General features: G+C 37.9%; 2 protein-coding genes across 9 annotated transcripts in view; one reads left to right on the forward strand and one right to left on the reverse strand.

Annotated features, from left to right (window-relative positions):
- The window catches only part of LOC136254412 (N-alpha-acetyltransferase 50-like), an 854489-nt gene that overhangs the window by 499115 nt on the left and 330523 nt on the right, over positions 1-24851 (forward strand). The window lies entirely within an intron of this gene.
- On the reverse strand, positions 18777-23549 carry LOC136237870 (52 kDa repressor of the inhibitor of the protein kinase-like). Its single transcript, XM_066028444.1, has 3 exons — positions 23504-23549; positions 21381-21453; positions 18777-21261 (listed from the first exon to the last, which is right to left on the reverse strand). The coding sequence occupies exons 1-3, from the start codon at positions 23547-23549 to the stop codon at positions 18777-18779; spliced, it is 2604 nt and encodes an 867-aa protein (XP_065884516.1).

Below are 24851 nucleotides of genomic sequence, written 5' to 3' on the forward strand. Positions count from 1 at the left end.
CACCATTTATTTAGAATTGTGACCATGCATTTTATAGCACCACTGCACAAAATTTTATGGGTACACATGTACATAGTTACAGCATACAGAGGAAACATGAATACCCAACAATTTTCACAATAATAAAAGTAAGAATTGTACAATATAAATAATAGTTAGACATCAAACTATATGAGTTTACAGGATTTACAAACCCAAAAGATCCTGGTCTGTGGCACGAGGGTGCTACTAAGGGCCAGAGGGTTTCTAAATTCTGTAGAGCCCATTGGTTCAATGTCTAACTAATTTAGACTATAGCTCGCTCACCTTGACAACCATTATACGTTGGGTATCTGTACATTATAATGACAAGTGTTCCCTCCGAACAATAAAGAAAAGAACTACATTGCTTCTATAGTGACGAACTGCTCCAATTTATTTCCGTTGAAGGAACACCCATACAGTACAAGGATATTATTAGTCTGGGAGCGACTATAATTAATTCTACACCCATGCTACCTGAACTTACGGAAGAGGAATAAGTATTTTTTTCGTGAAGCTGTACAAGAATAGTGGAGAAACCTCAACAACGGAAGTAACACTATTCATACTGGTTCTACCAAACTGACATTAGGTGCTGCGCACACTCTAGTCCCAGCGCAGAGCTACGGGCCACTAGTACTATTACAGTACCTGCTAATTACAAGACGAGGCAAGAGAACACAAAATCAGCCACTACCAACTGCAGAATATTTGTGAAGCCTGTTTCATGCAAAGAAATCAATGATGCAGTTCAGACATTAGTGCCAGAAAGAACCCAAGTGGACACAAAATACTGTGCTACTTTATGGGAACAGTGGATGAAACACCAAACTGAGACAACTGGAGATGTTATTCCTTAACTCATAGACATGAAGGTTGAAGAACTGCAGCATTGGTTATGTGCATTTGTACTGGAAAAAAGAGAAAAAGATGGAAATGAATTTGTTCCCAACAGTCTTCATCACATATGTGCTGGAATTTTGAGGTTCCTCAGAGCTATTGGCAGGCAAAATGTTGACTTTTTAAGGAATAAGGATTTTTACGATTTTGGATGATTCTGGATTCTGAGATGAAATGGTTGCAGGCTTCAGGAGTTGGAACAAATCAAAGAAAAGCTGACCCGCTCTCATTTGAAGAGGAAGAGATACTCTGGCAGAAACAAATCTTAGGTGACAGTACGCCACAATCTTTGCTAAACACAATGGTTGATATGAATGGGCTTTACTTTTCTCTCCGTGGAGGTAAAGAACACAGAAACCTACGTCACAACCCAGCTCAAATTCGTTTAATAGAAAAACCTGGTGAAAGAACCTAGTTAGAATATAGAGAGGATATATCCAAGAATTTCCCAGGGGGGCTTGAAAGGCAGGAAAATGCAACCCAAGGCTGTTTATCATCATGCCAATGTTTACCAGCCAGAAAGATGTTTTGTATGGCTTTATAAGCAATATAATAGTCGATGTCCAGATCATACATATTATTTGAGACCATTACCTAAACCAGAAAGGGAATGCTGGTTTACAGACCAGCCTGATGGACACATTAAAGTATGTGTAAACAGCTGGCATCTCAGGATTTTGCACTAATCATTCCTTAAAAGCAACGACTGCTACTCGATTGCACCAATCTGGTTGCATGGATGAACAACACAGATTACGGAGAAAACAGGTCGCAGGAGTTTAGAAGCTGTCAGAAGTTATAAAATGAGTTCAACAGAGCAGCTTGAATAAGTGTCTGACATTTTAAGCAATGGCAAGAAAAGATTACATAGCCAAAGCCCACATATTGAGGTTGACAGTAATACTATTAGAGTACAATGGACACTGTACAGCTCCTGTTTTTAACTTCTCCTATTGTGGATATATAACTGTTAATAACTACTCTCAAAAGTGACACTCAGTAATAGAGTATACTTGTAGTACAGATATACACATCTTATAGGCTAGCTGGCAGGCTGACATATCTATAATGTATTAATGTTACTTACTGTTACAGTATGCTGTAACTCTTTATTCAAATATAGTACAAAAAGAATTATGTTTGTATAGCAGTATAGCTAATGTACAAGTTTTAGCAACATTGTCTGAGGGGAAGGGATCTATAGAAATTAGATCCCTGTAAACAGCCAATCAAATATGAGTATTTCACCTTGCTATAGTCTAATGACTGTGATGTAACTGCTATAAAAATAATGTCTCCACTTCTCCAGTGACTTACCATGGTAGCAGGTCTCACACGACGACATATTCATCCAAACACACAGATAAGCAATGGGAGTAAGTACACTGACAACGAGTTCGTATGACTCCATTTGTAGAATCCAGGTGAGTGGGTGTGGCTCCAGTATGTCTAAACAGCTAACACAACATTCTTGTTATAAATATGTACTAGAGTTGCAACAGTATATATTAAGTACAATGATACATAGTTTCCATTGCATCACTATCAAATGACACTAAGTACAGGATATTGTTGCATCTCTAGTATGTACACTCCATCAGTATAATCAAGGAAACCTGTCTTAATGGCCACCAGTATAGAAAGACAACCTCTCTCAAAAAGCCAATTCCAAAGTGAGAATGTATACATTGCTGCCTGCTTATTGAGCAAAGGTGGCAATAGACAAGCTCCACTGTAATTAATTCACATGATCTGATCCTGTACCATCTGTCAGACAAATGTGACTCAAATGTCCTGGATGATCCAGACTCAACCCACTTACGACCCAGTGGCACAATAGAACTGAGTATTTATGTAGGAGATTATAATTGAAGGGGTCAGTGGAAAAGGGGGACATGTGCCATTTTAGATTGTCCATTTTCTAAAAATTAGAATGACTTGGTTTAACCATGTGAATAATATTGTCACTAAGTAAACAACAGAGTTTAAAAGTTCGTGGCAGTCTCAATATAACTTTTAGCAAAATTATAAAAATTCAATTATGTCCCAAAATTCCAATTACATGGTCAACTAATCTTTTAAATGGCACTTGTCCCCTTTTGTCACTGGCCCCTTCAATTAAGATGTGTGGACACATTACAACATGTGTATACAAGAAATGCTACGTACCTTTTTTAACATTCCAAATCACCACATTAAGTCAACAATACTGCATAATGCCCATCAGTAAACCTGAAGAGGGAAGTTACAAAAAGTAAAAATGCATATAAGTACGTACCGTTAATAATGGTGAATAATATTAATAGTTAACAGGCTAACAATATACACTGAAACCTCACTCAGGTCACTTTATGGCCAACCTTATGGCAGATTGCTCTGTATACAAATGACACATTCAGGTATTATATTTAGATAGATGATAACGTAATGCATTGTGACATAAATACTCATGATGTGTCACTGCTAGACAGTATACTGATATGGCTACCATATATACCTGAGTAAATCAGATAAGTAGGTGCAGTAAGATGGTTACTTTTGGGCCAAAATTCCTCTGCTTAATAAGCAGGTAGTTGCTTTAGCAAGGCACTGATTTAACCATATAGATGTCTCACAGGAGAATTTAAAAGTTGGCCTTGTTAGAGAGGCAGCTTTCTGTACAACTTTTCTTTACAAGTGGCCACCAACACAGGTCCACTGTGGATGAAAGCCAGGCATTAGATATTTGGCGTTTCATGTGAAGGCATTCCAGGTCTTCTAGTAGTCTGAAAACTTACCACAGTTTACTCAGGCAGTGTTGTGGTCACCACTAAACCACTGGAATGCTGTGTTTTGTCTTATGCTTGGCTACTATATAGTAAAACTGAAACGGATATTCTAAAAATATATCCTATGGATAATGGCATCATCACTTTCTTCATCCCAAGCTTATAAGGACAAAAATGAAATTCTAATACTTTGGGCTAATATCCAACTTGGACATATCTCATCTGTGATCCTATAACCTACATCTGTTAGAGTGCCTTTGCTAACAGGTTGGTTGCCTACTTGCTGCCAGTGCTGAGTCTCACACGCTGTCGCACACTAAATCCATCTCCAGAACAGCTGCATTTGCAGATGCTTCTTACTAATTGCTTACGGCTGCAAAATGCAGCCACCTCTTTAATAAGCTAGGCCAGAAAATTTTGTCCCTGCAATAATGACCAGTTTTCACTGTACTATAAGTGAAGAATTAATTATCAAGATACTGAGATATACATACGCTACAAAGTCATCTCCGGACAACCTCCTAATATATAGGTAGCAGTATAATTTTCACTCTGGTTCAATGTCTAATAATTTTAACTAGGGTTACACTGATATTCGGATCGGTATTGTATCAGAACTGATATTTGTTATTGTTAGTAACAATTGGTATCGGTGATTGAGCCACCTCGGTACTGATATAACTACATATCATAAGTATAACTTATGAGTAAAACTGCTATAAAATACTCGATGAGACCACAATAAAAAACTGCTAACATGTGGTACGTGATAGTTATAACATGGCTGCCCGTGTAAAGCATAGTGGTGTGTAGGATTACTTTGCGGTGAACGTCACCGACGATAGTAAGGTTTCCTGTTTGGTTTGTGAAGCCAGCATTCCTAGAGGTGGCAAAGAAGCAAAGAGTTACAATACAAGCAACATGCGCCACCATCTTGAGACCAAACATCAAGATGAATACACTACACTACACTGATAGCAAAAGAAAAGGAGTTGGCGAAAGAGAAAGAGAGCGGTAAAACCAGCAGTGTTGGTAGTACGCAGCCAACATTATTTGAGTCATTGTTTAAAATGCAGCCGTTTTCTTTTGATCATCCTCGAGCTAAAGCAATAACTAAACAACTAGGTGAGATAATTGCTCTAGACAGTGTGCCTTTTTTCGCATTGTACATCACACTGGTTTTACAAGATTGATGAAAGTTTTGGAGCCTTGATACCAGCTCCCTTCAGACAAATGCATGTCTGTAAAACACTTATTCCTCAAAAGTACCACCAAGTTAACTCGAAAATGAAAGATACCCTTGTCTCCACGTCCAACATTAGTGTCACAACTGATATTTGGAGTTCTGTGGCCCAAGATTCTTACATTTGCCTAATGTGCCACTATATTACAAAAGATTTTACTCAGATGCAAGTATGCTTACATGTGGCACCTTTTAATGATCACCACACTGGAGAGCATATCGCTAATATGATGAACACATGTTTAGAATCATGGGATTTGAGTAGTGAAATTCATGTTATTGTGAGGGATAATGGAAGCAATTTTGTGGCTGGATTAAGAGATGCCGACTTACTTAGTATTCCATGTCTGGCACATACCTTGCATTTGGTAGTTAAAGATGGCTGTCAGGTTCAACCAGCTGTAGTGGAGCTAACAGCAAAGGCTCGCAAACTGGTTGGGCACTACAAACATTCCAATGTAGCCCTTCAGTGTCTCTTGAGATTTCAAAAGCAGTTAGATTTGTCTCCGAAAAGGTTAATGAAAGATGAAACCACGAGGTGAAACACAGCATTTTACATGCTGGAAAGGCTAATAGAACTAAAAGTAGTGATCACAGCAGCAGGAGTAGAGCTTGAAGTTCCTATTGAAGTAAACAACTCAATTGGACTCTAGCTGAGAAAACAGTCAAAATTCTCCAAATTTATGAAGAAGCCACTTGGGACGCAAGTGGCAACTATGCAACAGCAGGTGTCATTATTCTAGTGGTCAACAGCATAATGAGGTCACTTGAAGTCTCTGATAGTGACCATGGTGTGATGAAAATGAAGAGGGAAATGCTGAGATCGTTGAAGGAACGCTACAAGCACATGGAGTCAAATAAATATTATGCTATTGCTACTCTACTTGATCCTAGATTTAAACAGGAAGTATTTTCGTTGTCATCTTCAGCAGCTCTTGCAAAACAAATGCTTATGGTTGCACATGAAGCACTTGAAGAAGAAGAGCTCCCCCAAATGCCGAAGAGTGGACAGTACTCACAGTAGTACTACCAATAAGAAGAAATCATCTCTGTTGTGGAAGTTTTGTGATGAACTGATGGATGATAATTCAGAGACTGAAAGTTCCCCAGAATCTACACAATCAGTGGTTGATGCTTACCTGAAATAGCCAACCGAGTCAATAAAGTCTAACCCCCTATTATATTGGAAGAGAAATCAAGGCAACTTGCCTCACTTAACTAAACTGGCTCTACGCTACTTGTGTGCTCCACCTGCTAGTGTTGCTTCTGAAAGACTTTTTAGCACAGCAGGTAACATATGTACTGAACTCCGTAACCGTCTTACACCAACCAAAGTTGAGTGATTTAATTTTTCTAAATAAAAATTTACAAGCTTTGGACTATGATTATTAAGAAAGTATGTTTAACATGATACTATAATGTACTGTATGAAGTGTATATGTGTAGCTGCATAGTTATTAGCTACTTTGTTTGTATCATTAATAAAACGTTTTCATGTATTTCCTTAATGGTCACTAATCAGTATCGGTATCTGTATCAGTGAATAACACTGCTAGGTATCAGTATCGGATCAGTAGGTATTTTCCTGTATTGGTGGAACCCTAATTGTAGCTATACTGTCACGATAGAGATTCCACTGTACAAAATACATGTTATCTGGCATGCATGGTATGTGCTAATTACGCCTTTTATAATTACGTTTTACAACACTAATACATGTATGGTTAAACTCACCAATTGTGTCAATCTCTTCAACACAAGAAACTTTCGGGAAATGAGATAACAGTCATTAAGATCACAGCCTATTCGGGTATGCTTATTTGTTAGTAATATAAATTTTAAAGGCATTTATTTACAATAGGATATTTACAATAGGACATAATTACGTGCCCCTCTATTGTTTCTGGACACACTCGTCATTTACCTACCATTCTTATTTAATTTCACAAGAGCTCGTACTAATATGGGTAGGGGCGTGGCTTCTCTGCTTGAATTAGTCAATGCTTGAAGTAGATTGAGACACTCTAATACAGCAGTCAATCAGTCACTCTAGCTAGCAATTTAACTACACAATGCAATGCTATGCAGAAGTTGTGTAACTTTGATTGCTGTACAGGGCTGCCCCCCACTCTGGCCAAATTAGGTTGGGTGGGCCATCCATAGTAGGTGGTAGGTAGTATGTGAAGTACACTCAGTATGCATAGCATGCTGGATCTGGGGGCATGCTCCCTCAGGAAACATTTTAAAATTATCACCTAGGAAATGCCATCTAGAAGCATATTTAGCCTAATTTCAGTTGGGCATATAGTTATCCAATATTACAATCAATAACTGAACTGAATTCGTTCATTAACAGCTGCATGTATAAGCATTCAATCTAAGCTTATTGGCCAGATGCTAGATGAATAATGACTGCAGTACTGTTACTGTATCAGTGGTGTGGCCTAAATTGCACCACACAGACAATAAGGCACCCACAAATATTTTGATGCATGCTCCTGCCAAGACGTTTCCGCAATACTCCATGGTTGAGAGACTGGTAGACTTGTAGCACAGTATCTAAGTCCTCCAACCTATTTAATGCAGTACAGACTAGTGCTTAGTATAATTTACAAGATGTTTTGGTAAGGTTGAGTGTAAAAAAAGTGGCAGACTTGCACGCATAATTGTATGGCTTCTTGTATTGTTAGTCTACAACATACTAGTCCTAACTGTGGTTGGGAGAATGTTGGGTGGGCCATGGTCTACTCCCCCCCTCCCCCCCCCCAGAGCCAACCTTGCTGTATTTATAATAGAACTAATTTGTGACTGCTCTATTAGAGTATCTTGAGCATTTTAATGCCGGGCAGCCATGCGAGATGATAGGTAAAGTGTTACTAAGGGTTTACTAGTTAAAATCGATGTTGGTTGACTGCAGTTGCATGCCACTAAAATTACAGTTGTATTTTAATATTCTGTCACTACAATCTGGGATTTCTGTCAAAACCATGGAAACCCACCTACTGTTTTCAACAGTAAGAGTATGCTTATTCTATCATAAAGGTTTGAAATCCCATCCAAAACAGCTTATATTATTATTATTATTATTATTATTATATATTTGATTAGCAGAGCCCACCTGGGGCATGAAGCTAATTTACAAGTACAATTACAAATATGAATTATAGTATCTGTTCAGCAAAGTTCTGAAACTATCTAATTGATTGGCATGAACAATATCTGAGGGCAATCGGTTCCATTCGGGAATGTTGCGTGGAAAAAAGGAATACTTAAAACAGTCTATGGTAGGCTGGTAATGGAGGAACTTCATGTCATTTCTTGATCTGGTGGTAGTAATTGGTGATGGAGTTGGTAGATAATTTGTTGGAACTTGTAAGATATTATTGATTATTTTATAAAGTAAAATTAGATGAGTAAAAAAAGTGCGGGTCCAAGTAAAGCTGAGTTAACCGTGACAAAAAGTGAAGATATCATAATGCGGCCATGTATAAGATATTCAAGTTGTAAATTTTAATCAGATAATACAATATTAAAGTGTTAATGAGAACTAGCTATGTGATGCTGCCAGTCTTTAAGTGTGTGAGCATCTTCATAAATGCCACTCAAATTTGATTCTCAAGAAAGCAAAGTGTATAGATTCTCTGATAGAAATAAATAGTTTGAGTTTGGCGGCCTTTCCCGTATACGGCAATGCTATGAACAAAGGAAAGGCGGCCAAACTCTTATTGTTGTCAGAGAATATATATACTTAGCTTTTTTGAGAATCAAATTTGAGTGGCATTTATGAAGATACTCACACACTTAAAGACTGGCAGCATCACATAGCTAGTTCTCATTAATACTTTAACAATAATATTGTATTATCTGATTTATATTTACAACTTGCATACCTCACACATGGTCGCACTATGATATCATCACTTTTTGTCGCAGTTAACTCTGCTTTACTTGGACGTGGACCTTTTTTTCAGCTATAAGCTATTTGGATGGGATAATGTAGCACTCAGGTGTGGTTTCAAGCCAAACATAGTACTTGGCTTCACTTATTGCTATATTTGTTTCTTGACCACGCCCCCTGCTATATTTTCTGAATTGCACTCGCCACGGTGTGCACACTTGTGAAGCTTGTCAGGATTTTTTAAATGTGACATACGTACATGAAGACAAGTGTAAAAATTTGCTACTGTAGGTGAAGCAATGTATTTGTTTTATTAAAGTATGCAGTGTACGTGGCTGCTCCTTTGATTGATCTATTATTAACTTTGTCTGACCTTTCTATTACTAAGGTACAGTAGCTGCCTCATTTGCCTCAAAGATATTAGCAGTAATTAGTGGATTTGTGGGTTCTTGGGTATACCGTATAGTAAAAAACATTGGCAGTAAAAAAGTGTGATGAAACCCTCTGTTGAAAAAATTGGCAGAAACAACTTTGGCGATTGAAATAATATTCGCCAAAGTTTTTATTGTACGGTACGTAAGGATATATGACAAGATGTCAACTCATCAGTTAAGTAGTGTAGTAAGTGTATAGGTAGCTAGCATTGTTGTTGTAGCAGTACTTTTGCAGTTACTACTCTTCTACTGAATGACATGCTAACAAAGGCGTGCTTCTCTATCTCCTGCAATGCCGAGAGCGACCGTGTTTACTTTTTCAGTGAACTCCAGTAGCAGAGGTTATCACGTATATCAAAGTATTTGGCCAAATCCATCACGAGGCGATGAACTAACTGATGTCCAAACTGGAAGCCGGTTCAGTGGAAATGCTATCCCAAGGAGTGCTTACAACTGTGGGACACATTTCTAGCAAGATCAAGATCTCTAAAGTCAGCTCGATCTTCATTGCGTGATGGTACGAGCTGATCTTCATCTCAAGTTCTAGTTACTCATTGTGCTCCTGTGATCATCTAAAATAATTGGCGAAAAAAACTTAGGCGAATTGAACGCTATTTGCCAAATTCGCCAAAGTTTTTTTACCACCAAAGTTTATACTATACGGTAACTGTTCACTATTTTCTAGGGTATTTGTATTTAGTAGATCATGGATTGACAGATCACATGACATACTTATCTAGCTACATTTTATTATGTTGACTATGGGGAGGATGCCAAGACAAGCTACAAAAGGGAAAAGGACAAAATCAAGCTATTAATAGTCACTACCAGGAGTGCAGCTCAGACTTTAGGTCACGCCAAGGGCTATCCTGTTTAGAAGAGAGGAGAAAATTAGGCTCAGTAGCATGTGAAGCATGCCAACCTAGAGAATGTCACACACCCGTTCTTTGAAAATTAGTTCCTTTGAGATTGAATCTGAGAATGATTGTAGCAATATAATTAATGCCGTATACAAGTACATACTAATTTTCGAGGTACATAATTTTTGTGATCACTTGTTTTCCATTTAGGTTACCTACAGTGTATAATAATAGCATTGAACCAATCCTTGTACATGTAGTTGTTAACTTTTGAGGGCAAAAATTTTGCGGATAGCCATGCAACTGCAAAATTGACGTTCCTTCAAAATTTGTACATATATGGTAGTTGTTTGACAGGGAGAGGGTATTTTGATTCCTACTAAATATATGCCACCAAGTAAATTTTAAAACATTGGACCCTCTGATTCAGAAAGTGGATATGAGATTGGTTTCCACAGTTTAATACAATAGCAAATATTTGCTTGACTGCTGTATTAAGGTGACTGTTCTATCTACTGTAGGATTACGCCAATTATGTTGGCATAATTTGGAGCATAATAGGCCAGCAAAAGCATCAAGCATTATGCCAGCATAGTAGGATGATTTTCAAGAATTTAAAATAAAATGTGCAATGTGCTCACCAAAAATACTGCACAACATGAACATACTGCACATTGTTACTGCATTTCATATCAAAAACCTCGCAGTGTTATTATTTTTGCTATTTCTTGACTAAATATTCACACTTTATGGTAGAGTTACTCTAATAGAGCAGTCACTTACTGTATACAACAATCAGTATACTCTAATAAAACAGTCAAGTCTCAAGGTTGATTTTGAACTTTTAAGCATAATAGGCTGGATTTTTGAGCATTTCTCAAAAGCATAACAGGCCAGTTTCAGAACATAATTGGCTTAAGCATAGTTCTATCAGAGTACATTGTATCTTTCAATCTTTGATGTATACTACAGTAGACTCTCAGTTATCTGACCCTTGTTTATCAGGGGCAGGGGTTCAAAGTGTTTCATGGAATCTCCTTTTGAAAGCACCTCTCTTACTCAAGGTACTCTAATAGAGCAGTCAAGATGGAAATAATCTAATAGAGCAGTCACAGCATTCTTAAGGGGAGCAGTGTAGCAGGCTATGTGTGGAGAAAATATAGTTGGTGAGGGTATCTATGGTGAGAGGCAGCTATTTTCAGCAGGTGATGACTTTTTTTTTGGTGTTCAACTGCTGAAGTTGCAATTCCAGAGTGGAACCCCCCTTTTAAACAGTCTGGATCTGCCCCTGTTTATCCATACCCTGAAATTGGAAATGACTGTTCTATTAGAGTATTTTGAGTACAAGTGTATGCTGTATTAGAGTATTTCAACACGGCTCTGTATATAAATGTATGAGCTTCAGGTATCTAAACAATTCACTTATCTGAACACTTTTATCACTTTCTGAGAGCAAAGAGGTTTGGATTACCAAGGGTTCACTGTATACAGTGTATAGTTGTTGATGCCCAGGTCAGACCCGGATTCTGGTTGTACACCTACTCACTACACAACTAAGGCCTCTGCTATCAGCTAGACATACTAGTAATTGGTACATTAGTTAATCCATAATAATATTATGAAATGCAGTACTTACAGTACCTCACAACCATTTTATAAGATACACAGCAACACTACAACAGATGCATACAAGTGGGTATTAAATAGAATGCAGATTAACCTTAAGTCTAGAAAAAGCTACGTAGGTAGTACCAAAAACTGGAGAAAGTGCACACTCACCTACTGTAGAATTGTTATGATTGAAAAAGCACAACACATACCACTTTTACATTTCTATTTCATTTACTATATATCTATTTGGAATTCGGTGTTTACTGGAGAAGTTGCTTTATGCCATCCTACAAGTACAGGCCTTAAATTAACGTGCAGTCCGCACAAATAGCACAATGTCTGCACATAATTGGTTTTGGGCAGACACACATGTCCTTGCAAAACCAATAGTGGTACCATAAAAGCTGATGTGTACATGTTTGTTTGTAGTGCTAACAATAACTGTCACTTGGTTGCTAGGAGATACTACATTTTCCCAAACCAAGGATTTACCAATGCCACCTCCCCTTTTTGTACTATCACCAACAGCTGTAATGACCACAGCCTGGTGATATATTGCAGCTATGTGGTTGTGTTTAACCTCAAAACTTTCAATGGAAACTCCCTATTCCAATTCCAGCAGTGTACATAAAGTGCTCCTCTAACTCATGTCTGTACATTTGTGAATATGTAAGGACATTTGTCCTTGGCACCTTAAAAATTAAATTAAAGCCTGAAGTATGTTGAAATGATGTGAACATGCAGGCAAGCTATACCTCAGCGCTGCATGTACGTATGCACAACTATAGTATTGTGTATACCTATATCAGCGTTGAAACCGGGTCGGGTCATCCGGGTCACATTTTCTCCGGATCATCCGGGTCTGACCCGGTTTACAATTTATCCGGGTCTGACCCGGATTGGATCATGTGAGAAACGAAATTGTTCGTTTGACGACGTGGAACTTATAAACGCTATCGCGTAGCTCTTTCGTGAGCCACACCCACTTATTGCATTACCAACATATGCTCAGCCATGCCTATTTGTTAGTAAGTGCAGTATGTAGCACAAAACTGAGGGTATCTATGGTGAGGGGTAGCTATTGTCAGTAGATCGATAAGCGCTGTGGGGAGAAATAGTGGTCTGGCTATGCGAGACTATAGATAAAGAACTTTTTTTTTTTTTTTGGTCTTCAACCTACAGCTAGGCTGAAGTTGCAATATTTACTCAACACGAATTGAATGCTCAAAATGTACACTCGTTCGCTCGCCCGAGACTAGCCGAAACACGTCTCGGCTTTAATTAATCTGGGTCACATCCGGGTCAGTGGGTTATCCGGGTCAGCAGTAGTGACCCGGTTTCAACGTTGACCTATATGGTTACCACACAGGTGAAAACTACAGTGTATGTGGTGCTAGTAGTAACTATCCTGCAGGCTGTACATGTGACACCATTTCAGATTCTACATGACCTTCAGTTAAGGGTACAAACACCAAACCATTTTGTTCGTGGATTGATAGGAACTTTTCAGTGAGTCTTTCCTACCAGTACCTTCATTGTGCTGTAAAAAAAACTAACAAAAGCATTGGTACATGCATTAAGTGCATTGGTACATGCATTAAGTGCAGGACATCTTTAGGCTTAAAATGTGACATAATAGTTAATACATTGGGAACCAAGCAGTGCATGTCTTGCGCATATTCATGTTGACAGTGCTTTAAAGTACAAGATTATTATGGTATATTTTAAATGCGTATAGTGAAATAATAAGCATGTAAACTACATACAAGCTAAGGCAATTGTATACACGTATCTACATGTCAGGTGGTGTACACACAGCATGAGTTTCTGCATGATGTTTACCTTACTGACAATGAAGAGAAATAAACTTGTGCATACACCATTTGCAATTATAGTCACTGCATGGCAATTAAGCAATTTGCTCTGTGCTATGCACTTTCTGTATTAACGTTGTAGTGACACATATACCTCTTGTTATACAACATTGGAACTCAAGCAAAACCCCAGGTGTTTAAACATCATTTAAATGTCCTATATGACTTTAAGGTAATGCATCCTATAGAGAAAAAAGATACAAGCAGGATTAGTGTAACAGTGAAGCATTTGCACACACTGTTCCTCAGTGAATACTATCTGCATGGTGCCAGTAATATCATATTTCAGATGCACAGTGGTAGCTGCCCAATCATGCAAGTTATTTAATTGCTACAACAGTAATGAGGTAACTCTGAACAAGTCCTCATACAGTTTTGCATGCCAGTGTCACTTATCTGCTTAAAAACATAGATGTACATATGTAGTACGAATACGGTACATTGGCAAATTTCCTATGTACGTATACCAATAATTTACCTGTTTTACCACAAAAGTGCTATAAGAGTAAAGCAGTCTACATTATGTGCCAGTGGTGAAAAACTGTGAGCAGAAAAGTTTGTGGAATATGAAATACTTGAAATATGTATGTAATACGTACTTTGCTAATGATTGTGACAATAATTGAGTGTTTATGGCTACGTATTTCAATCTTTTTGGAGAACCAAAGTTATTTTTTAGCTGTGCTGAATTACCACCTCACCACCAAACACTGAAACACATACAACACTGAGTGTAATTTACCATATGGTTGATGTGTAGTTGATGATGTTAAGAATTATCACATGATGATGTAGTGTAGATGTGTTCTGTATTATTTGATGTTATAGGTTGAGACTGCGGATATACGTGATGCTATAGAAAAGGATAATCCTTTAAAGTTACAACAAATTCTTGATGATAAAGGAATTGATCCAGATGCTCCTTTTCCTGTAAGTGTGTCATGTAATAATTCACACTGTCATATATTAGTGTTATTGTGATAATCTACATGTGCTTGAATCTTTTCTCTTAATTTGCCTTTACTGTAAAAGTAGGTGTTTTATATTTTATTATTAGTCTGAATTGTGACCTGGACCAACTGTACATAACTGATTATTATACATTTTAGATTATTTTGTTATATTAATACATAATCAAACATGCTGTTTGACATAAGAATTAAGGAAGGGGAAAGAGTGGCTTAATATAACAAACAAACAAACAAACAAACAAACAGTAAACAGCTTCCTCACTCATTTAGTGTACTTTTATGACCAAAACTGTATACAATTCTGTGGTCATGTGATCCAATTGTATTATTGGTTATTGCATACGTACATGGTCTGATTATCAATTACTCTCAATAACAACTGATTGATTAACCGATTATTGCATAATCGATTCACTTATAATTATAGAATTAATTCAATGATATACGTACAGCAGATCTTGATTAGCTCCTATTGTGACATTGTCCCTTTGAACATTTGAGTAGGAATCATACAGATAGAAAAGCTATGCAACAAGGGAGGTCATCTACACCTGCAGCTACAGTAGACATTTAATTCCTACTTCAGTCATACACGGCCTGTCAATAGTACACCAATACTGAAGCAACCATTCAATAATAAATATCTATAGTGTAGCTGTAGGTGCACATACCGTAGATTACTACCCTTGTTTCATTTCTTTGATCCCTACTCAAATATACAATTTCTAATTTTCATTATACGATTGTTTGAATACTTTTTTTGTACTAACAATTCATTGCTGATTAGCACCTATGTGATAGTGGAGAAAGAAAGGAGGCACAAAGGAGGTCAAAGGGACGCATGCATTGTAGCTGGCAAAAAGGCACAGCCCAGGCCTAAACAGTGTTGAACAGTAAAGAAATCAAGCCTGTAGCGTTATCCATAGTTGAGTTATGCTTGGTTGAAGGAATTAGTTAAGCAGTCAGTTAGAGAATTCAGTTAAATTTGGGTTCACTCTCAAGACATTTATGAGACTTTTAGTTATGCCCAACCAATACTGTCAAGAAAATATGTGAGGTTGGTTTGGATGATATTTATGGGAAAGCCCAAACCTCCATGACCATTTCTACTCTAAAATACGTGATGATTGAAGTTTCACCCTCCACCAAGTATGTGTTACTAGGGACACATTGAATCTATTGAACAATGTAACATGTCAACCACAAAATTTAACCCTTAAATGTTCATAAGCCTATAATTACGCATGTCCCTTGACAACACATAACCCTACATTTACGCTTTTACATACAGCTCTGTATGGCTGTAAACAAAGCGTTGTAATATTTGAAGTATTAATCTTATGGCTTTGTAATTTATGGTGCTCTACATGTGATGTAATAAGGATTAAAATGATACCTAGGGGTTGTCCTTAAAGATAGGAACCAAAACTTGCTGTGTAAACAATTTTCAGCAAAGAACCACAAAAAATACCTTTAGAAAATGATCCATAATTCCTTGCCAGTTTGACCAAATCGCTGCAAACAAATATTAATCAAATTTCCATTCAATGCCATATACAGCTCTTGTGATTAAACCACTATCAGTATGACGACTGAGATGAAGAATGTGCCATTGTGAAAAAGAAAGACATCGTTCATAACAAGTAACCCTCTCGTGTTGTAGTGGTTGTTTAGCCTTCTCTAAATACGTAGGCCAATGAATAAGCTTTTTATTGATATGTAGTTTTAGGCTGATAGGCAATATGTATTCCATAAATTTTCTAATAAACACGTGATTCATCTCACAACGGTGATTGAATGTATTGTGGTCTATGGGGAAAGTACAAAATTGCCTCATTGTGTCTACAGTAGACCAGCTACGGATGATTCTTTGACATCAACAAATTCCTCTAACTCGAAAGTAATGTGTTGCAATTGAGAAGCCGCACCCATAGGTCTAGTGGTGAGTTATTGTCTGAGTAGCATTCACTGCCCATACTTTTGTATGGGATTCACGAGAATCAGTCACCATTGAGACTTGGTACCATGCAAACCTGATTTATTTTGAATAATTTAGTATGCATATCGTCTATTGAGTTATGAAAGGCTATCATTACCTCACAATTTAAAGAGGTCTGTATTAAAAAGGTTGAAATTCCTTATTAATATTACACGCATATTTGCCTTTAGGAGAGCATGTTCTAGTGTATTACGTTTATGTAGCTGTCGTACTAAATTGATGTTCACCTCTAGCAGTTGTTCTTCATGTTGTTGCTAAGCAATTAACTTTGATCACTAGGGTATCACTTGTAGCAAAGTCATTTATTGAATTTTACCCAATAAAATACCCAATAAAATAACATAAGAAAAGCTATTGGCCAAACAGTCTAATAGAGTGGTTGCACAAATAATTACATTAGACATCCTTAGAAAAATGTGTGGCAAGAATCCATCGCCAGAATGCAAAAAAATTGTTTATTTGCTTGTACTGTCACAGCACAAGTACAGATAACTTATCCACTACAGTGCTACATTCAAGGTATTCATATACTAGAATGATGACAGCTTAGCTGGTCTAGTTTCTGAAATTACCACTATTAGCTGGAGCGCTCACAAGGTCAGATACCTAGTTACGTTTGCCATTGTGATAAAAGAGTTTTTCTGACACAGTTACGAAGAAACAAAAGCAGTTTAACTTCTCCGTGCCGACTTATGGATGGACCTGTTTCGAGAATGTGTGGGCAAAAACATGCTATTTTTTACCATGTATGTAGAAAGCAAACAGGCTATGCTCTAGTAGGTTAGTACCTGATAACAGACGATTATCAATACCGAAGTAGTTTGACTGTTAGTTACTTTACAATCTGCATCAAAAGAAAGGATGGCACCAGAGTTGATGTTTTCATCTGAATGTGCACCCCAGCTATCAGTTATAGGCTCAAAAGTGAAATGGACATTATGATTCACTTTCAGCTATGTTCAGCCCATTACACAGTGCTACAAACAGTGTGTGATATTTCCAGTCAATTACACCAGGTGTCGGCCCATAATTGAATATGTCTGGAAATACTGTCCTTTCAAAGTTTATAGTGTTAGGATTGGGCTAGGAGGGAGGCCAGACATGATGGTATTGACATGTAATTAAGTTATGAGTTTTTGGCTTGTACTGACCACAAAGGCATGCCTAAGTTTACCTCTGAGGTTAACAGTTTACTATGTTGTGCCAGCCTACTTGTATCAATCACCTGTACTGCAGTAGAAAATGTATTTACAACTTGATTGCCATTAGTACTTTTACTTGTGGTATTCATGATCTCCTGTACAACCAGTTTTTTAAGCTAGAATGAACAAGGCATTAGTGAATCTGCTCACATTAGGGATAGAGCCACTGTATATTCTAAGCCATGGCAGCATAAGCCAAGTATGACCATATAGCTATATCATTCCAAGGCAAGCAGAAGGCCTTGACTGAAGTCCTTATGACTCCTTTCCTACAAAGGCCCAATTGATTCCATAGAAGCCCTTTCATGTGACCAGTAGCTACTCTTTAAAATGCTGTACTATCAGTATCAGTGAGTGTTTGATAAGTAATCAGCTCTACAGTACATTGGTGGCCCCAATGTTTGAAACAACATACAAGTGGTAGAAACACAGGAAAGGAGAAACAATAAAAGTTAAAATGTCCGGTCAAATTGCTTGATGTCCACTCAAATTTCACAATGCCCTGACAGTACAACAGGACATGTCTGAAAAGTTATTTCACACACTGTACAAATGATGAATAGCAGGAAAGCACTTCTGTGAGTAATGTATTCACCGCAAATAATTCAGATGAATCACGAGTCTCAACTATCAACTACTGACTTGAAAGTGAAGTGGCCATTACGCTTCTCTTTCATCTATTTTCAGCCTGTTGTGTGGTGTTGAAAATGGAGATGCCTCTGCGGTCGGGTTTAACTCCGAAAGTTACTGGCATTCGGTGCTGAAACTTTGCCAGATCATACACTTCAGTGGCGTAGCCAGGAATTTTGAAAGGGGTTTTCCAAATGACAGAGCAGGGGGTCAGGGGGCACAGTCCCCTAGAAAAAATGAGGGGTTAGGGGGGCATAGCCCCCCGGGAAAATTTTTGAGTTTTACACCCAAAATGCATGCAAAAATAGTGTGTACAAATAGTAAGTTATTGACTCTATACATGTATGCTTAAAGTTACAGCTAGGTTATATTAATTTTTGTTCCATTATTCTACGATTTTTCTGCAGGAACTGTGACCTAATCTCTGCTGTTGACGGTATTAGTGATGAATGCTGGTGAATAGTTAGCAATGCCAGTCCAGTTAATCTTTCTTGACTCATAGTGGAACGCAAGTAGGTTTTTATCCTTCGAAGTGCACTGAAAGATCGTTCAGCTTCACATGATGTTACAGGAATTACCATCATACGGATCAAGAACTTCCTAATGTGTGGGAACAGAAGTGGACTGGCATGTTCCAGGCAGGCTTTAGGAGTAGTGGGAAGCGTCTTGCCTTCAAAATACGAGCGCCAAATGTCAAGCTCAGCCTTAGCCACACTAGTGCTATCAATATCAGACCTAAAAAACTCCAATAATTCATCATCAGTTGCTTTCTCTTCTAATGAAAAGCAAGAAGGAATGATTCCTAGACATCTTATTGCCTTGATTGAATGAGATGTAAATCTGCTGTCAATTTCAGTCACCAGGTGATCTAAGAATGCAATAGCCAACGACCGATGATAATATTCTTCTGCATTCTCTGCAGGATGATTCTCACGACCTGTCTGTCTAGAACACCTTCGAGGAGTGTTTACTGAAACCTCATACTTCTCTGCAAGATGTGATGCACTATTGAAGAGGACATGAAATTGATCATTGATATTTGAGCGAACATCGGTCAAGACTTTCCGCAGAGTAGCAACATGCTCAGTAGCCTTCATAATATCCATTGCTTTGGCTTGTAAAGATGTGGTTAAATTGTGGGTGAATGACATATACCTTTCAACCGTAAGCAATGTGATAATAAACTCGAAATTGAGCATGGCTTTAGAAAGTGACATTGCATCTGTGGTGGAATCTCTAGACCAATCCGATGAATTGGTGGTCACTTGGTCAAATGCCCTAATGATGCTTTCAAACATTTCAACAAATATTTGGAGGGCATCAATTCTTTGGACCCATCTGGTTTTACATAAAGATTTCAACTTGCTTGTTGACAAACCATCAGCAGCAGCACAGAAAGTGTTCAGCAAATATTGGCGCTTTGGATGATTGTCAAAGAATTTATAAACTTTATCAATAATTCCAAGCATATTCTGGACCTGAATCAAGCGGCATGCCTGCACTATAGCCAAATTAAGTATGTGGGAACAGCAGTGGGAATATATAGCAAGTGGATACTTTTGTTGAATTATAGCAGCGCAACCCTTGTATTTCCCTGACATGTTGCTTGCCCCATCATATGCCTGCCCTCTCAGTTTGGATGGATCCAAATGACAATCAGCTAAAGCCTTCTCAATCATAGTTGCAATTGCTCTACCGGTTACTCCCTCACTAAGTTCAAAGAATCCCACAAAAGACTCACATACCTGATCGTTTGCAACATATCGAACTGACAAAGATAACTGTTCTTTATTGGAGCTGTCAGTACATTCATCACAAATGACAGAATACACCCCACTTTCTGTCACTTGCTTTGACAATCTGTCCCAAATCAAATGGTTGCAAATTGAAATTATTTCATTTTGTGTATCTGGGCATGTATACTGTGCATTTTTAGGGGCATCAGTGAGATGCTTTTGAAGGGTTTTGTCACCAAGAGCTCTAAATTGCAAGATGGCTTTAAAATTTCCTTGATTGCTGGACTGAGCTTGTAATTGACTGTTTGCATCTCTATGTCCCCGTAGTGCAATATTTTGTTTCCCACATAAAACAATGCAATCTATAATTGCGTCAAGCCTGTTACAATTGAGATCATATTGCTCTTGCCTATGTTTATTCATGGTGGTGTCGATGGTAGGCTGAACACCAGCATGTGCATCTTTGAAACTTTTCATAGCTAGTGAGCATTTAACGTGTGTTGGACAAGTAGAGTGTAATTTTAGCTTCTGATTCAAAGCAGTCCAGTTTGAATAAGGCTTTTCAACAAAAATTTTGGCATTACCACCATCTGAACCAAACAAGCAACATGGAAGGCAAAGGCAACCATCAAGTTTGGATGTGTACCCAAGCCAACTGTATAATCGCAAATATTTGTGCTGAAAAGAACGATTCTTTCCAAATTCAACCTTGGTAGGAAATTGGTATGATGAAGGAGGATTAAATGATGAAAACTTAAGCAAAATATCTAATTTGTTGGTATCTGACAGACCCTTTCTCAAAAGGGTTTCACAATCCCTGGGCAGTTGCTCATTGTGCATGTCGGTTACTGTAGAGGCACTCGGAGACACAACTAAGGCATCATCAAGAGGTCTAGGGGTGCCCGGCCTGTCTAAATCCAAATTCTCATTGTCTGAATGCACAGAGTCAGAATCAGCACTTGGAGACACAACTAAGACATCATCAAGAGGTCTAGGGGTGCCTGGCCTGTCTAAATCCAAACTCTCATTGTCTGAATGCACAGAATCAGGCTCAGTACATTCAGCTGTGGCAGGCCCCTGTTTAGATGGCACCTCATCAGAATCCTCAATGTGGCTAAAAACAAGAGCCAAATAATTAAAAATTTAACTTCTGCATGCCACTCAAAACTGTCACAAAAATCGCTGTCAAAACCATACCTCAGCCCAGCTATCTATTTCTATAACGTTTCTTACCTTTTCTTCTGGAAAAAATCGCTAAGAGTTCGCTGTCCACGACGCTTCATATCACAAGCACTATAACAGTGTTCTATATAAAGCACACCATAAACTATTCGAGTGTGGTATTTGATTTATATTAAAGCTCAAGCAAGCGCTATTTAAGGCATCTCAGTATTCTAGGTGGCAAGGTAGTTAGCTACATTTAGTATAAAACTTGCATGGGGAATATTTATATTGTTACATAAATAATTTTTAATAAATTTTTCAAACTCATTTTCAAAGGGGTTTTCCAGAAAACCAGGAAAACCCCCTCGCTACGCCACTGCACTTGGCTAAGTAGATTATAACTATTTAACAAGAAAGAACTTGAAAAATGCATCATTACATGTATGTCAAGTTTTCACAGATTTTGTCTCGATAAAGAGTTTTTAAAGTATTAGCTGGTGCTAGAGGTAACACAACATCAGCTTTGTTTTTGAAATTTTTATCAAAGTTTGCATACATTTTCAGTTATTTATTTGGCTGGCTGTGGGTACACACCTGTTTTACTTAAGCAAAGTTGTAGCAGGAAGAAGTGTGATTACAAGCGTTGTGATCATATTACTTAATCATTCATAATTTCCATACAGCAACTTGCAATGAGTTTGGCATACCCATCAAGTCTATTATACACTCCTTGTAGCTTATGAATAACTTCTGCATTTTTATCATTAACTTTTATCAAGAGACTTTGATAAATATTTCAACAATGCAGTATATTGGTAACCCATACATTGCACTTCATTTAAAGGTGGCCCATGCAAACCAGGTGTAATGAATCAAGACACATGGTAGTGTGTTGTGCGGCCCAAGAAGCCGGTTCGCCACACCATGAGTATATTAACAGGAAAAACCGTAATTTTCACACCTACTGTCTGTGATCCCTTATCCTATTGGAACCAAATTTGCTAGAGAAGTGTCGGCCAGTTAGGGAGGTCTTCATACCAAATTTGAAGAAAATCGCTCCCGCCATTTCCGAGATACGAGCGAACAAACTTTTGTTTTAATTTTTGGTTTTTTTCTTCTTCATTTCGCACACTTCGCAAAATTTGGCATAAAACACAAATGCATGCTCCAATTGGGCAGAAATATGGCACACATAAAGGGCTCATTAAGGCGGATCATAGTACCAACTTTGGTAGGAATCCAATGAAAATTCATGGAGTTATGATCAATTATTTGCGTAAAATGAGGTTGAAGGTCTGTCACACACAGAGGGTAAACCCCTTGAAGGAATGAGCTGAAGATTGCTATTTAGATGGAGCAACCATCGTAGGAGTGCCTTTTTGTGGTTTGAAAGGAATCGAGATAAAGACCATGGAGATATGACACAAAACCCAACCTGTGTCACAATGACTTGTTCGATTTTAAAAGAAAACTATTAGTTTTCATGCCTACCAGGAAAACCGCTTAGAGAAATAAGCTGAAAATTGGGATGTAGCTGGAATAATCATCATAGAAAGTCTTTGCAGTAGTAGAGAAGAATCAGAGTATAAACTACTGAGTTATGATTCGAAAGGCAACTACGTGTAGCAAATGTGAGATCGATATACTGTAATATAACAGTCACTTTAATAGAGCATTCAGCTACATTTATTTCTTACTCCATTATAGAATTATATTCCATTGCAAGTTATTCTGTAGGGAATTCAGCTACAAACAGTTAATCTGATAGACAATTCAGCTACAGGCAAGTCACTCTGTAGAGAGTTTGCCTAAAAACAAGTCACCCTGTAGAGAGATCAGCTAGAAGAAGTCACCTTGTGGAGAGTTCAGCTACAAAGAAACCATCATGTAGAGAGTTCAGTTGAGAGTTGTGCAAGGCATACATGTTTGGGCCAGTTTTCTGACATATGTGGGTTTAACCCTTAAACCTGCAGCTGTTTTATAAAACGCAAGCACTGAAAATGCATAATCCAGTAAACTGGATCGCATGCATGCCTTGTAAAACTAAATACTAGAACCCAAAAACTGTTAATGCTATCAAACACCATCGTACTCATTGTTAAATTTTGGTTTGAATGGTTCCTTACTTCGTCGGGTTCATCCAACCCAGAGATACCCGCTTGAAATAGTAAAAGAACTATCCCTCCATCTACCTTCTTCATAGTGATGTACAAAGGCCATAACTCGGCCGTACTTCATTGTATCGAGTTTCTCTTGGTGTCATGTTGCTCCTCACGTGATGGCGATTCAGTTGCTATATGGATATGACATGATAGCATCAATGTCGGACGACCACAATGACAATAAGAAGGTGAAAGGGTGCAAAATGATTCAGCACAGGTGAGTTCCTTGTTGTATGTAGAAAGTTTATACACGGGTAGATAGCTTAGTCTTTGCCAATTAATAAAATCTATTTTTCTAAGCGATCGAACAAGCGCTTCATGAGATATGCCTATTTGTAACCACCTATGTAAATTGGCAAAAGTATTGTGCATCCAATTGGTTTTTTTATTTTATAAAATCCAGCTTTCTGGGTTGTGCGAGTTTAAGGGTTAAGAGATAAATCATTGTTTACTAAATGTGCGTACTTTTGTATTATCTAAAATATTCTGTAAATTTTTTGTATGCTTTGTTCTTAGTGAAGAAATAGTCTACTGGACATAATCTTAATCGTCTACTCAAGAGGAGTTCAAAAGTCTTTGTTTTATTGTGGTGACATAAGTTATTAGCATCCGCTCAAAATGGTAGTATGTGATTGATATTTCTTCGCTGAATTTGTGATTGCATGAAGAAAGGAAAACTTACCCAGCAACTGATTCCCCATTTCCCGGCTGTACAAATAATATTTCTGTAGTTGCTACTTTGTAGGGCTACAACTACAAATGTTATTGGCATTTGAGGTTGAAATTTTGTCAGAGCATACTATACACTGTCCCAAGTAGATCTTAAATATTTAATAAAGCTGTCTGTCTGTCCGTATTCCATCCTTATGACGCAGCTAACTCAACAACCAAAGCACGTATCAACATGGGACTTTAATGAAATTAAGCGCTCATCATCTGGCAAGTTGTTACTAATTGCCACATGCTTTTGTTTGCTCTCTACAGAGCTTTGAAGGGGTGGGTGTAGAGGAGAACTTGAGGTACATTCCTGTCAAAACCATGAACAAACAGCTTTAATGTATGGACATTTGTTTGTTTTTGGTTGACCAATGGGGTTAGTGATAAAACTGAGCCACATACTACAGACTGGGAGCTGGGAAATCACATGCACAATTTAAAAAAATATATATTTTATTAAGTTTTTTCATTTCTCAGGTTAGATGCACTGCCCTTGCCACCACTCCCAGCACTGGCTGTTAAGTACTGGACAGCTGGGAATTATCAGTTACTGAACAAATTACTCAAGGGTGCCAGAATCAAGGCAGCCCTAGGAGTAGGCCATGCAGTTTGACATTAGATGTTATCGGATAATGTTTTGATGACTGATGACCCCATAAAC

The sequence above is a fragment of the Dysidea avara genome, chromosome 1, assembly GCF_963678975.1.
Source record: "Dysidea avara chromosome 1, odDysAvar1.4, whole genome shotgun sequence".
NCBI classification, from domain to species: domain Eukaryota; kingdom Metazoa; phylum Porifera; class Demospongiae; order Dictyoceratida; family Dysideidae; genus Dysidea; species Dysidea avara.

Excerpts from the sequence above, each read along its gene's own strand:
- LOC136237870 (XM_066028444.1), bottom strand. The coding sequence starts at position 23,549 with ATGAAGTACGGCCGAGTTATGGCCTTTGTACATCACTATGAAGAAG. Across the intron at positions 21,454-23,503 it reads TGTACATCACTATGAAGAAG|AACACTGTTATAGTGCTTGT; the intron begins GTAGATGGAGGG and ends TGCTTTATATAG. Across the intron at positions 21,262-21,380 it reads GATTTTTTCCAGAAGAAAAG|CCACATTGAGGATTCTGATG; the intron begins GTAAGAAACGTT and ends TCTTGTTTTTAG.